This window comes from Enhydra lutris, unplaced genomic scaffold, assembly GCF_002288905.1.
Source record: "Enhydra lutris kenyoni isolate GAN:26980312 unplaced genomic scaffold, ASM228890v2 scaffoldscaffold4, whole genome shotgun sequence".
Taxonomy (NCBI): domain Eukaryota; kingdom Metazoa; phylum Chordata; class Mammalia; order Carnivora; family Mustelidae; genus Enhydra; species Enhydra lutris.
In genome coordinates, this window is record NW_019154088.1 from 484,344 (window position 1) to 498,101 (window position 13,758).

The following is a 13,758-nucleotide window of genomic DNA, read 5'->3' on the forward strand; positions in this document are numbered from 1 at the left end:
GGGGTAGAATACAAAGACAGCAAGGCTGAAACTATGGCTCTTTATTTTCATGTGGACAATTCAAAGGAAGTCATCAGTAGCTTTTTTTAATGTAAAAAAAAAAAAAATGGGGGGGTTTAAAGAAAAGCATCAGTAGTAAGCTGGTTGAAGGATTTGTATTGTTAGAAGGGAAATACAGTGCACATATTTCTAGAGAGCAGTTTTTAAAGATGTTTTGGGGAGGTTAAGTTTTAAAGCTAAATTGGGGGGCTTATTTCCCAGTTTTAAAGTAATTTAGGGATGGTGTCACAGTGCTAAGTATAGGGTGATAGGACAGTGGTCACTACCCAGGGCCTTGGAACGGATCTTGCTGTCACACAATGCAGGTAACAGAGAGTGAGACAACAAAAAGTAATCAAGGCGCCAACCGACATTTTTGGATCGAGCATTCATCATATAGGTCCAAAAGGTATAGGCATAGGCCGTGTTGGGGTAGAGGTGCCGGAAACTGTCAGCCAGTGGCACGGCCTGTAGTAATTCCCCAAAGCCTTGACGCTCTTGTGGAGTGAAGCCAGCATTCTTTTTGTTTCCCTTGGGGTTGCGAAGGTCGATTTCTTCATGAGCCACATTGAGGTCCCCACATAGCACAAGGGGCTTGCGGGAAGCCAAACCCTTCAGGAATTTGCGAAAGGCTTCATCCCAGCGCTGCCGGTACTCCAAGCGTACCAGACCTCGGCCTGCATTAGGTACATAGGCTGTTACCAGCACAAATGCATCAAATTCAGCCACGATCACTCGGCCTTCCTGATCATGTTCCTCTTCACCTACAGAAATGATGAAACAAAATCAGCACAAAAAAGTGTAAGAAGGGGCCTCTGGTTAGCTCAGTTGTTAAGCATCCGCTTTCAGCTCAGGTCATGATCTCAGCATCCTGGGATTGAGCCCCATGTTGGGCTCCCTGCTCAGCAGGAAGCCTGCTTCTCCCTCTCTCACTCCCCCTGCTTGTGTTCCCTCTATTGTGGTCAAATAAACAAAATCTTAAAAAAGTGTAAGAAAAGGAAAAGCAAAGAAAATAATTCACATTAGGAGCTGGGGTAGGGTATTAGCCGTTGGATTGGAAGAGTTCAGGGATTAGAAATGAACAGGGTCTCACCAATGCCATAGGAGACTTTCAGGGGACACTGGCGGGAAAGCAGGCCCACACCACTGTACCCCTCCTTGTCTGAAGGAGCTGACCAGTACTGATGGGATAGTCCAGGTAACTCTTGAAGTTCAACTGGTAGTTTGTTCTCTGAACATTTGGTCTCTTGGAGGCAGAGGATATCTGGGGCTTCTTCCTTTACCCACTGTGAGTAAAATGAAAAGTAGAAAAAGTACTATCAATTCAGACATTCACTGAAGACTCTGTGCCAAGTACTAGAACTACACTGCTTAGACACAATCACTATGCTTAAGAGTCTAAGCACGTGGCAGCTAGGTGGCTCAGTTAAACATCTGCCTTAAGCTCAGGTCATGATTTCAGAGTCCTGGGATGAGCCCAGGGTTGGGCTCCTTGCTCAGTCGGGCGTCTGCTTCTCCCTCTCCATTTGCCCCCCCCCACCCTTTGTGCACTCTAATAAAATATTTAAAGAAAAAGTCTAGTAAGCGTAACAGCTAAATTCTATAACTGGCAACTAACAGGAAAAATGAGTATTACATGCAATGCTGAAGAGACGGTATTTCTTTCATAGGAAATGAATAGCCACGTTAAGATTTTTAAGCGGTATTTTTAAAATTTAAACTCCAGACCACAGGTGGGGCTCCAACTCACGACGCCCCAAATGAACCAGCGAGGGACTCCTAAACCGTAATTTAAATGGAAGACCTACTGGAAATAAAGCAAGTCCAAAAACAAGGTGCATGGCAAAGAGTTAAAGCCATTAATTAAAACAATAGAAATGGAGTTGAAAAATTGGACATTTCTCAGAAATACAGTAGTTCTATAACTTGGTGAAGCTCCTCCTTTTAACTTTCACCAAAAAAAATCTACACACAAAGGGAAAATAAAACCTACACATTGGGACTAAAATGTTAAGGTGATTAAATCCCAAGATCGTTCAATACGAAAGAGAGTCCCTTCCCCCTCCCTGAATTCCACTCACATCTAAACCTTTCTTCTTAATCCAGGCTCGAAGCCCATCCACATTCCAGGAGCAGATCTTGAGGGTGGCCGATTTACCATTGGGCGAGGTTTTCTGATCTGGGGGGTCCTCATACAAGACTGGCCCCTCTCCTGCCTCTTTTTCGTTTTTCTTTGCTCCCGCCTTACTCTTCTTGGCTTCTGGCTCTACAAAATAAGTAATACACAATGATAAAATGTTGACAAAAAGCAACTTTGATCCGCTTTACTATAGACACACTGAGAGTTGTTATGACTTCTTTACAATCTGCAAGAACACACTGAGTACGTTCCCACTTCCCGTTCACTGAAGGAATCTGAAACCCCCATGGCAGCCTCTAGGGATAGGGGCTCATTTCGTTTTCTTACCAATCTTGGGTTCTTCCCCGTCTTCTACCACGGCTCCCTTTTTTCCACGCTTCGGCATCACTGTAACGAAAGCCTTTCTGAACCAGTACCACGTCGCCCACCGAAGCAGTATTTTTACCGTGTTCCCTGCAGACAGGAAGAGGTCGTGAAGTCAGCTAAGGCTGGGGAAAAGACTCCTCCCTCGGGCGCCCCCGCACTAGGTACCGCCTCTCAAACCATATTATCTCTGAATCCTTTCCCCGCCTCCATGCACCACAGGCCCTTCAGCCCCTCACCCACAAGACTAGATCATTTCAGGGTGCCTTGTGCAGTCCTCGTGAGATCCGCCCTCGGGCCAATCGAGGGCCTTAATTCAGGGTTTTGATTTAGGCTTGCGGATCAGACGTCCGGGAAGCCCCTCTGCTGGGCAAACAAGAGCAACCCAGTATCTGACCTGCTCCGATCCCAGCCTGGCTCCTCCTTACCCGAGCACAAAGAGTCTTGCACGCTGGGCCCCCACGTGGGTATGGGGAATGGTCACGTGACCCGAGGAGCACCGCCTCAGGTAGAGGAGTGCGTGTGACTGGTCGTCTGGGACCATGTGACAGAGAGGCTCGGCCTTTCCCGCTCCCCGCCGCCAAGTCTCCAAGGGACTGAAGGCCCCAGCCTTTCCTTCTTGGGCTGTTTATGGTGTGCCAGATGCACGACTCGTTCTACCACCCCGACCGAAGACTCCCAGTGCTGGGCAAGAGCGGGAAAAAAATCAGTGGAGGTGTCTGGACTGGACCACGGGAGAGAAGTAAAGGAATGGCTAGGAATGTAAGGAGCAGATGCCAGCTCAGCGTCCCTGGCAGTTAGGAGGACAGGTCCTTGAAGGGGCCTTGATGGGTCGCCGGGACGACGGGGGTGGGGCTGGCGCGGGCGTGCGAGCCTTGGAGCGCTTTGGGGCCCGTCTCGGTGCGCGCTTCTGCCTGGCACCTGGCGTTTGAGTCTTCCTGCGCGCTCCGGAATCCACGGCCCGGCGCGGCCTGGTGAGGGCCCTGCGGCTCCTGTGGTAGCCAGCCCTGCCGGCGTTTTCTCTCAGTCTCCGCCATGCCGGCGGTGCTAGGGTTTGAAGGCAGCGCTAACAAGATTGGCGTGGGAGTGGTCCGGGATGGCGCGGTGCTGGCGAATCCGCGGCGGACTTACGTCACGCCTCCGGGCACAGGTGCGTGTGTGGGGGACTAGAGTTCGCCGCGCGCTCCTCGGCATGGCAGCACCTTCCATCTGTCTGAGCGCTGGCTAGCAAAGTAGGGCGTGGGGCGCGTTGTCCGCTTGTAGAGGTTTTTGCCCCGAATCTCTGAGATTATGTGACAGTATGAACATGACAGGCTGATGGTTAGAAGAGTCACAGGCACTTGGACCTGTATCTTCTGGGTTTCTTTTGCTTTTATTAAGTGCTTTTTATATACTAATCGTCAGCTGGATGCTAGATACAAGAGTAGATATTAGGAACAGCTTTGGAGTCGGACGTAAGAACAAAACTTTACGGTATGATGAACAGTATAACAGATGCAATCAGAATTATCTAGAATGAGAAGGAGTGTAGAGACTTCCACCTTGGGTGTTAGACAGGAACAGTAATATTCGTGTTCAGTATTTGGTTTGGGGTTTATGTTCCTGACTCTTTAAATGGAAATAATAATAGCATTATTGGGTCTTAAGAAATAAGTGAAATTACTAAACATATTACAACTCATCTAACAAATGTTATTTCTAAGTTATTATGTTGGTTTTTTTTAAGATTTTATTTATTTATGTGAGAGAGAAAGTGAGAGAGAGCACGAGAGGAGAGAAGGTCAGAGGGAGAAACAGACTCCTCACAGAGCTGGGAGCCCTATGTGGGACTCGATTCCGGAACTCCAGGATCACGAACTGAGCCAAAGGCAGTTGCCTGAAGCCACCCAGGCGCCCCTCTTACATTGTATTTTATCCACCATCCCTTAAAACTCCTGCATATAAAGGAGAAGGCAACTGACTTGTATATACCTGCAAAGCCTCCCTGAAATGATGATGTTGTGATGGGTTACTTGTTAGAACATATATATCTTGTGTTTAGTAGTCACTCCTTTAGGCATTTTGGCACCGGGATTACAAAGATAAATAGCCAGTGCTTTACGATGCTCATGGTTAAACTGGGGAAACTACAAATAATTATAATGCTCTAATTGTTATATGTTTAATGTGGTGTATAGAGTATAAAGATGTGATTGTGCATGGGGTTTGTAGGGCCACAGAGAAGATCACCAAAGGGTGAAGTGAAAAGTAGCTTTCACTTGAATTGAGTCCTGAAGGCTGAGTAGGAGTTGGGTATGAAGAAGGGCATTTCTGGAGAGCTGGTATGCCTAGCTGAACAGGCTAGGGTGTATCTGAACACCTGGAAGACAAGATGCTTGAGGAGAGTGAAAGGGACTCTTCCTACACTGTGTAAATGTTAAAAACAAAACAAAACAAAAAAACAGTTGTTTTGCCAGTAAAATGGGTTTATTCAGGAATAGTAGAGAATTGCAATTTGGATCAGGGAATCTATGGCAAAACCATAGGCAAGTCTACCTGCCTTTGCTATAGAAAAACTCTGTGACCTCTGACCTGTGTCCATCTCCTAGGATTCCTTCCGGGTGATACTGCTAGGCATCACCGAGCTGTTATCCTGGACCTGCTACAGGAGGCACTGACAGAGGCTGGATTAACCTCCCAGGATATTGATTGCATTGCCTACACCAAAGGTATAGCTGGGATAGTGGTTGACAAAAATGAAGAATATACCTGGAGCCTGGCTAGGTTAGAATAGCCCACTGCTCTCCTTTCCTACCACCACTACCCCTACCTCACCTCTTACATCCCTTACTTTCCCCAGCTCTGTTTTTCCCAGTGTCCATAGGATTTTAACTCCCATTTCTGTCCCCCTAGGCCCTGGCATGGGTGCCCCACTGGTTACTGTGGCTGTTGTGGCCCGCACTGTGGCCCAGCTGTGGAATAAGCCATTGCTGGGTGTCAACCACTGTATAGGCCACATTGAGATGGGCCGCCTTATCACCGGAGCCACCAGCCCAACTGTGCTGTATGTCAGTGGAGGAAACACACAGGTATTTGGAGTACTCTATCATTCCCTCGTCATTTTTAAGGCACTGTGCCAGCAACTTTCATGTACTCAGTGTGGCACCTGTGAGAACAAAGCTGGGCTCATCTGAACCTAAAATGTTATGCACTAGAAAACCCACAAGAAAGTTTGCATTATTGCAGATTTGGGCAGGATGATCACGATATTGGATGGCATTTATTTAAAAGATTGTACTCATTTATTAGAGAGACAGAGAGAGAACATGAGCAGGGGAGAGGGAGAAGCCGACGACTTCCCCCTGAACAGGGAGCTCAGTGCGGGGCTTGATCCAAGGACCTTGGGATTATGACCTGAGTGGAAAGCAGAAGCTAGTGACTGAGACACCCAGGCACACCTTACATGGTTTTTATATATGTGGTTATAAAGATAAGAAATTTCCAATTTAGGGGCGCCTGGGTGGCTCAGTGGGTTAAGCCGCTGCCTTCGGCTTGGGTCATGATCTCAGGGTCCTGGGATCGAGTCCCGAGTCGGGATCTCTGCTCAGCGGGGAGCCTGCTTCCCTCTCTCTCTCTGCCTGCCTCTCTGTCTACTTGTGGTCTCTGTCTGTCAAATAAATAAATAAAATCTTTAAAAAAAAAAAGAAATTTCCAATTTAGAAAAAAAAGAATAGTAAATATTGAAGCCTTCAAAGTAATGAAAGGGTTCTTTCTTTTGTTAATCTGAAGCTTATTTTTTCTCTGTATCTTAGCAATTAAAACTAAGGGGCACTATGTGATGTGTTTTTTCACAATAATTTCATGTTTTGTTTTACGTTACTGGTAGTAAATAGAAGTTGTTAATCTAAGAGTGTGAAAACAGAAATAATTTAAAAAACATTTTATAAGTGGTAGAAGGCATTTTAAGTTTATAGGTGAAGCCAGAGTTGTTTGGAGTACCATGCAAGACCTTTTTCTGTTGTGATTGGAGAACTCCAGTCTTTCTTTCCCACAGAACACCTGACAGGATTATTTTTAGAAAAAGTGATCATCCCCAGCTAATGAAAGGCTTAAAACTTTATTTTGTGACATAGTTATTTAGGATGAAGCACATATTCCTATAAAAATGAGTGGGAACTTTTACAGGTAGAGGACATATAGCTGGCAGGGGCCTGAAGGGTGGCATACAAAATAAGGGACTTGGGGTGTGCACAGTAGCAATGGAGGCTTGCAAGAGTTACTAAAGAGAAGCAGTGATGGTTTTCTCTTCTTCCTTCTTGAAACCTGTTAAGGTGGGAAAACAGGGAAGATGATTGGGTAGAGAAGTAGACAACAGAAGTAGAAAGGCAGGATTTTTTTTTTCCCTTTCCCTTTTGTGGCCAGCCTTTTAACAGCAGATTACAATCTATATCAGAATAGAAGGAAATCCTTAGCAGCACTGGAAAGGGAAAAGGACTTCTTATGGTCTTAAGGAAACACTGAATGTTAGAAGTATACGTGTCAGTGGGTGGTAAATATTCTCTGGTAGAAGCTGGTCATATGTGAAGAATGAACATAAGTTGATTGCCATGCTGAGTTGGGTGTGTTATTAATGTGATCCGGTATAGGATTTTTGGAGGTTTTCAACTCTGCCTCTTGTGTTGTTTCCAAATAACACTGCCCTGGTAGAATAGTCTAGAAGGACTCTGGTTCCGTGCCTCCAAGCCGGAAAGCCTGTTTAATCCATAGTGTCAAGACTGCCTTTAAAGGATGTATTAGGAACCTCCAAGCTAGAAAAATGTATTTGAAATGAGAATTGCTTCTACCCTGACCTAGGGTGCCTTCTGTAGATTAGGAATCTGCTCTGGGAATCCTCAGGGTACTTTAAACTTAGATAAGAGCTATGAGAAAGTACCTGTTCAGAGTTTGGGTGAATTCTTTTGTTCCATTTTTTATTGGAAGCTGCAGCGGCCATGTTGATCCTCTGCTATGTTCTTCCCCAAAGCCAAATACTCCTCTTTACAGACTTGAGGTTTCATGGACATCCTCATCACCCTTAGGTGATTGCATATTCAGAACATCGTTACCGCATCTTTGGGGAAACCATCGATATTGCTGTGGGTAATTGTCTGGATCGTTTTGCTCGAGTGCTGAAGGTAAGCCACTGGGGCTAGAGAAAACATAAGGTATGGATAAATTTCTGGGGAGCCATGGAAATGGAAGTAGAAAATAGTGAATTAGTTTCTTATGCTTTCTGAATATCTGATTCCATCCTCTTTTACCTTCTACTAGATTTCCAATGACCCGAGTCCAGGCTACAATATTGAACAGATGGCAAAGCGGTAAGGAAACATAAGAGGGAGAAGGCTGACTGGTCGGTCTTCCGGGATTTCCCTGTACATACAGTAAGGAGGTTTGGGAGCACTTTGGAGGGTGAGCAGCCAGCTGACTAAAGCCTTCGTGCCTCTACACTCACTCCCACACAGAGGCAAGAAGCTAGTTGAGTTGCCATATACTGTGAAGGGGATGGACGTTTCATTCTCGGGGATACTGTCTTTCATTGAGGTGAGTGTGGACAGGTGAGGAGAGAGCACTGCCATGCTTTTTAATGAGGCGTATCTGTTTTGCTCACCATTGTATTTCCTATGTGTAGTGTAGTTCTGGTCTGTATTAATGATGCTGACTAAATTCATTAAGCAAATATTTATTAAACATCTGTGTGCCAGGCACTGTTCCAGGCAATAGCAGTATAGCATAGAGCAAAATAAAAATCTCTTTCTATTTGGCACTTACATTCTATTGGGGGGGTGGTAGTGACAAAGAAACAAGTGGGGGCGGAAGATAATAATACAATAAGAAGGGTCAGATAATGATAAGCATTAGGGAGAAAGTTGAGCCGAGTAAGGGGTTGGGAGGGTTGGGGGTGCCAGGGCAGACATTTGTGATTATTGAATCCTGAATAAATGCTGCCCATTCCATAGCTCAGTGCCAGTGAAAGGCAAAGTGCAGTGTAGACATGCTGGTAAGTGGAATTGTAGTGAGACACAGTGATCCTCCAGGCGCACTTATTTTTGCTCTCACGTTCTCCCCAAACCATACTTTATTTATTTATTTATTTATTTTCTTCTTTAATTATAGGACGTAGCCCAGCGGATGCTGGCCACAGGCGAGTGTACTCCTGAGGATTTATGTTTCTCTCTGCAGGTAATGGGATAAAATGCCGGGAGAGAAAGTTGGGTCTGGAGGAGCTTTTACGTAGTAGAACAGAACCGGGATCCCCTCTGTTGTTCTCACTTTATCTGTCCCCCACAGGAAACCGTGTTTGCAATGCTGGTAGAGATCACAGAGCGAGCCATGGCACATTGTGGCTCCCAGGAGGCCCTCATCGTGGGAGGTGTGGGGTGTATGTATCATTGAACTGTGCACCTCTTTCCTGTTCTTGGACATTAGTGTCTTCCTCCTGCTAGTCTAAATCTCTTAAGGGGGGACGCCTGGGTGGCTCAGTTGGTTGGACGACTGCCTTTGGCTCAGGTCATGATCCCGGAGTCCTGGGATCGAGTCCCGCATCAGGCTCCCAGCTCCATGGGGAGTCTGCTTCTCCCTCTGACCTTCTCATTGCTCATGCTCTCTCTCACTGTCTCTCTCTCAAATAAATAAATAAAATCTTTTTTAAAAAAAATAAATAAATAAATCTCTTAAGGGTTTGGGAAAATTAGAAGTTTCTGCTTCCTAGCTTGCCCCCAAACTCCTACTTCATAATTGTAAGTAAACACACATGAGGTGTACAGCTGGACCATGCAGAAAGGGCTGCCTACCCCCTACCTCCTCACAGGTAATTTGAGGCTACAGGAAATGATGGAGACAATGTGCCAGGAACGTGGAGCCCGGCTTTTTGCCACAGATGAGAGGTAAAGGCCCTTTCCCTTTCTTGATTTTTTCTTTTTTTCCTCCAATTACTATGATTCTTCACCCTTGAATCCCAAATTTCATATCTTTTTTCTTCCTAGATTCTGCATTGACAATGGAGCCATGATTGCCCAGGCTGGCTGGGAGATGTTTCGGGCAGGCCACAGGACCCCCCTTAGTGATTCTGGGATCACACAGAGGTGTGTATCCTCCTGGTGGGGGTAGATAGGATTATATGGGAGGTAGGCAAAAATCAGCAGGGAAGAGGGTCTAGAATCATGAGGGTAGAGGGAATGGAGGCTTCTAAGGGATAGCTGTCCACCAGGTTTTCTGTGTTTTTTTTTTTTTTCACAGGTATCGGACAGATGAAGTAGAAGTGACTTGGAGGGACTAACAAGGTTAACAGGATCAGAGTAGGTAGTGCCCTGAGTGGAGCTTACGGCAACTTGGGCCTTAATCTCTGTCCTGACCTGAGTGTCCTGGCAAGGCTATGGACTCCTGTCTCCCATCGTTTGAACCTGAGGTTGACTCAGCAATAAACTGTTTTTGGTTTTGTATGTTGGTAATTGGCTTGTGTTAATCAAGAATGATGCAGGGTTGGCACTGGATAAATTCTTGTTGGTGGGGTGAGTGGGTAAGGAGGTAAGGGTCAGAGCAGAGCCTTGGCCGACTGTTCAGGGCTGCTGCTTTGAAGTTAAGATGGAGGGGCCATCTTTTTTTTTTTTAAAGATTTCATTTATTTATTTGACAGAGAGAGATCACAAGTCAGCAGAGAGGTAGTCAGAGAGAGAGGAGGAAACAGGCTCCCTAACTGAGCAGAGAGCCCGATGTAGGCCTCGATCCCAGGATCCTGAGACCATGACCTGAGCTGAAGGCAGAGGCTTAACCCACTGAGCCACCCAGGCGCCCTGGAGGGGCCATCTTAGGTGCTCTTCTAACATCCTCTTAATAATAATATTATCATTATTAATACTATTTTAGTGTCCTGCTTCATGCCGACTGCTTTGTGTTTGCTGTCTCGTTTAAATTCTTTGAGGTAGGTTCTCAGGACTTGCCTCAAAATACCAGGGAGCCAGGTCTCATTTTGTACTAATTTGTAACTAAAGAGCAAAACTGTTTCTCCTCCGTGCACTTACTCCTACATACTCCACACACTTCCAGGGGCAGGCCTGTAGGGGTGCCCTGGATCCCTCCCTCCCTGCCCCAGCTGCCAGAACTAATGTCATCGTAGGCTTTATCTTGTTTGTTAGTCACCATGAGAAGTGCCAAACTACCAAGGCACCTTCAGCTCTGCACTCTAATAACCATTACTCTCCATGCCTTTTTTTGTTTCTCCTGAAATTCTTTTGTGCTCTTTGGAACTAATAGCTGGTTATTTGTAAAATTGCCTATATCCTCAAGTTCTCTTCTGAATGTTCTCTTTACATTCCTGCTCAGAGCCCCGGTTTCTCCTGAGGACTCTGCTTCTCCTACCGCCTCTAGTGGTGCTGTTTTCTCTCCCCCACATCCTTTGTACCACTGGCCCTGGAGGTGGGGGTGGGGGTGTCCTCATTTTTCCTCATTCTGTGTTGTCTGTTCCCTCTCGTCCCTACCACACCTTAGCTTTGAAACACATGTCATTTATTAGACTAGACCATGCCACAGCCGCTCCTATTAAATCTTGATTTTAGGTGTGCCTGGGTGGCTCAGTTGGTTAAGCACATGCCTTCAGCTCAGGTTATGATCCCAGGGTCCTAGGATGGAGTCCCGAGCTGGGCTCCCTGCTCAGCGGGAAGTCTGCTTCTCCCTCTTCTTCTGTCCCTCCCCATCACTCGTGCTCTCCCTCTCTCTCAAATAAATACATAAAATCTTAAAAAAAAACAAACCCACATCTTGATTTTAGTACCTGTGTGGATCATCCTTCTAATGCTCTGGTCTCAGCTCTGTGCTCCTCCCGTGATCTTGTCCCCCTGCCCCTCCTGTAACCACTCATTCCCTTGGTCCTAGTCTAGACCTATAGCCCCACCGTATCTCAATCTCAGACATCCCTCCTGTCTTTCCAGCTCATTTCCTTTAGTGCACTGAGTCTAACAATTCATCTCTTTACCAGGCCCTGCAATCTTTTGATTTTCCTTTCCACTGACCTCATCCCCTACGTGTCTTCATTCCCCTCCCGCTGAACTCCAGTTATGAGCACTTCACTACAAATGCCTCACCTTTCTTGCCCTTCTTGCTTTTGTCACACTTCAACTCTTCACATACTTGATTCCTAGAGCCACGCAGCTGAAAGGGCTAACTCGTCTTGCTTTAACTGCATCATCCCAAAACTTAGGCCACCTCACAGTATACCCTAGTCCTTTCACTTGCCTTCTTTCCAGTAACCATTTTATACCTTCTGGCCCCTCAAATCTGTGTCTCCCCTGATTTTCACTCTTTGGCTCCTATTTTAGTGAGAAGATAGAAACAATCAGAACATTCATGAGTTCCCACCACTATATCCAACCACCTTCCAGTATTTATTCCAGTGTACTCTGCTTTCCCTTCTGTTCCTGTATTAACAGTATACTGTTAATACCTGTTACTCTAGGGGCGCGTGGGTGGCTCAGTGGGTTAAGCCTCTGCCTTCGGCTAAAGTCGTGATCCCAGGGCCCTGGGATCGAGCCCCGCATCGGGCTCCCTGCTCGGCGGTGAGCCTGCTTCTCCTCTCTTTCTATGCCTGCCTCTGCCTACTTGTGATCTCTGTCTGTCAAATAAATAAAATCTTTAAAAAAAAAAAAAAAAAAAAACTTGTTACTATATACTCAGTTGGGATTGATTTTGCTCCCCAGAGGACATTAGTTGTCACAACTGGGAGACCAGGCTACTGGGTAGAGACCAGGCATGCTGCAAAATACCCTGCAATGTACAGAACAGCTCCTCACACAAAGAATTCCCTAGGCTAAAACGTCATTGAGAATCCATGCTGAAACGAACTGTCCATGCTCCTGTCTAACTACTTTGATGGTCCATCCCATCCTCTAGCCTTTCAGGACATCTCTCAGTTTCTCTTTTTCTGTAGAGGCCGTATTTCCCTTTCTTTCCTAGATCTTCTCAGCACACAGCTGTGCTTTCATTTTCCTCATCTGAAAACACATGATTGCCTCTTGCACCCATTTTCCCCTTTCAGTTGCTTCCCATTTTTCTGCTCCATTTTATAGCAAAACATCTTAAAAAGAGTTGTTTCCAGTTCCTCACAACCAACTCCCTATGAAGAAGTCCACTCCACCAAGGCTGTCTTTTTTTGTTTTTTTATAAGATTGTATTTATTTGTGAGGGACGGGGAGAGGGAGGACGAGCACACACATGTGTACTTGAGTAGGGAGAGGGGCAGAGGGAGAAGGAGAAGCAGACTCCCTGCTGAGGAGGGGCTTGATCCCAGGAACCAGAGATCATGACCTGAGCCACCCAGGCGTCCCCACCGATGGCTGTTCTTATGATGGTCACCAGTGACTTCACATAGCTAACTTTAATGGCATATTCAGCTTCATCCCATGTAGGCTATCAGCAGCTTTTGATACTCCCTCTTTGAAACATTTACTTGGTTTTAGGACACATTCTCTGGTTTGCCTCCTAGCTTACTGACTGCTCTTTGTTTGTCTTCTTTGATGGTTTCTCCTCATTTTCACAAGCTGGTAACTCTAGGGTTCAGTCCTTGGACTGCTTCTGTACACACATACCTTCAGTGATTTTGTCCAATCTTCTACATTAAAACCATTTCAATGTGGGTGACTCCCAATTTTTTAGCCCCAACCTGAACTTCTGTTCAGAATATTTAGCTGCCAATTGGAATTTCAACTTGGATATCTCAAATTTAACATACACAAAACTGAACTTTTTTCCTCCCCATCTTTATGCTGCTGACTTTGACAACCCCATCCTTCTAGTTCATGTCAAAGTGCCCTGGTGTTATTTGGCACCTGTTTTTCATCTCCTCCAATTCATCAGATCACACTGACTTTACCTTCAGAATATATCCAGAATCCTGTTTCTTCTTACTTCCATTGCTCCCACCCTAGACCAAGCCAGAATTCTCTGTCTCCGATATGGCAGTAGCTGGTGTATCTGCTTCTACCACTGTCCACTTAAACTCCATTTTCAACACAGCAGCCACAGTGAATGGTATTACCATAAAAGCCAGATTATGTTACTCTGCTGCTCAAAACCCTCTGTGTCTTCCTGTATTGCAGTAAAAGCTAGAGTCCTTCAAAGGTCTGTGACACCTTCCGTGATATGCCCTGCATCTCCCCACTTACTACTTTGACCTCATTTCCTGCTATTCACCTTGTTCATTCTTT

General features: G+C 45.8%; 2 protein-coding genes across 5 annotated transcripts; one reads left to right on the forward strand and one right to left on the reverse strand.

Moving 5' to 3' along the window:
- Nucleotides 1-26: 26 nt before the first annotated feature.
- On the reverse strand, nucleotides 27-3,005 carry LOC111162273 (apurinic/apyrimidinic endodeoxyribonuclease 1). 4 transcript variants are annotated; one of them, XM_022526578.1, is made up of 5 exons: nucleotides 2,971-3,005; nucleotides 2,507-2,632; nucleotides 2,121-2,305; nucleotides 1,133-1,325; nucleotides 27-803 (listed from the first exon to the last, which is right to left on the reverse strand). In XM_022526578.1, the coding sequence occupies exons 2-5, from the start codon at nucleotides 2,562-2,564 to the stop codon at nucleotides 286-288; spliced, it is 954 nt and encodes a 317-aa protein (XP_022382286.1). In that variant the 5' UTR covers nucleotides 2,565-2,632; nucleotides 2,971-3,005; the 3' UTR covers nucleotides 27-285. The 4 variants fall into 4 exon arrangements, with proteins under 4 accessions (XP_022382286.1, XP_022382277.1, XP_022382303.1 ...); XM_022526569.1 differs by having other exon boundaries at nucleotides 2,940-2,990; XM_022526595.1 differs by lacking the exon at nucleotides 2,971-3,005 and adding an exon at nucleotides 2,786-2,916.
- A 300-nt stretch (nucleotides 3,006-3,305) lies between these two features.
- LOC111160105 (O-sialoglycoprotein endopeptidase) lies at nucleotides 3,306-10,011 on the forward strand. The gene is made up of 11 exons (XM_022522950.1): nucleotides 3,306-3,692; nucleotides 5,131-5,250; nucleotides 5,435-5,610; nucleotides 7,600-7,695; nucleotides 7,832-7,881; nucleotides 8,026-8,104; nucleotides 8,678-8,743; nucleotides 8,852-8,942; nucleotides 9,372-9,447; nucleotides 9,547-9,645; nucleotides 9,800-10,011. Exons 1-11 carry the CDS (start codon nucleotides 3,578-3,580, stop codon nucleotides 9,837-9,839), a joined length of 1,008 nt encoding a protein of 335 aa, XP_022378658.1. The 5' UTR covers nucleotides 3,306-3,577; the 3' UTR covers nucleotides 9,840-10,011.
- The last annotated feature ends 3,747 nt before the right edge of the window (nucleotides 10,012-13,758 follow it).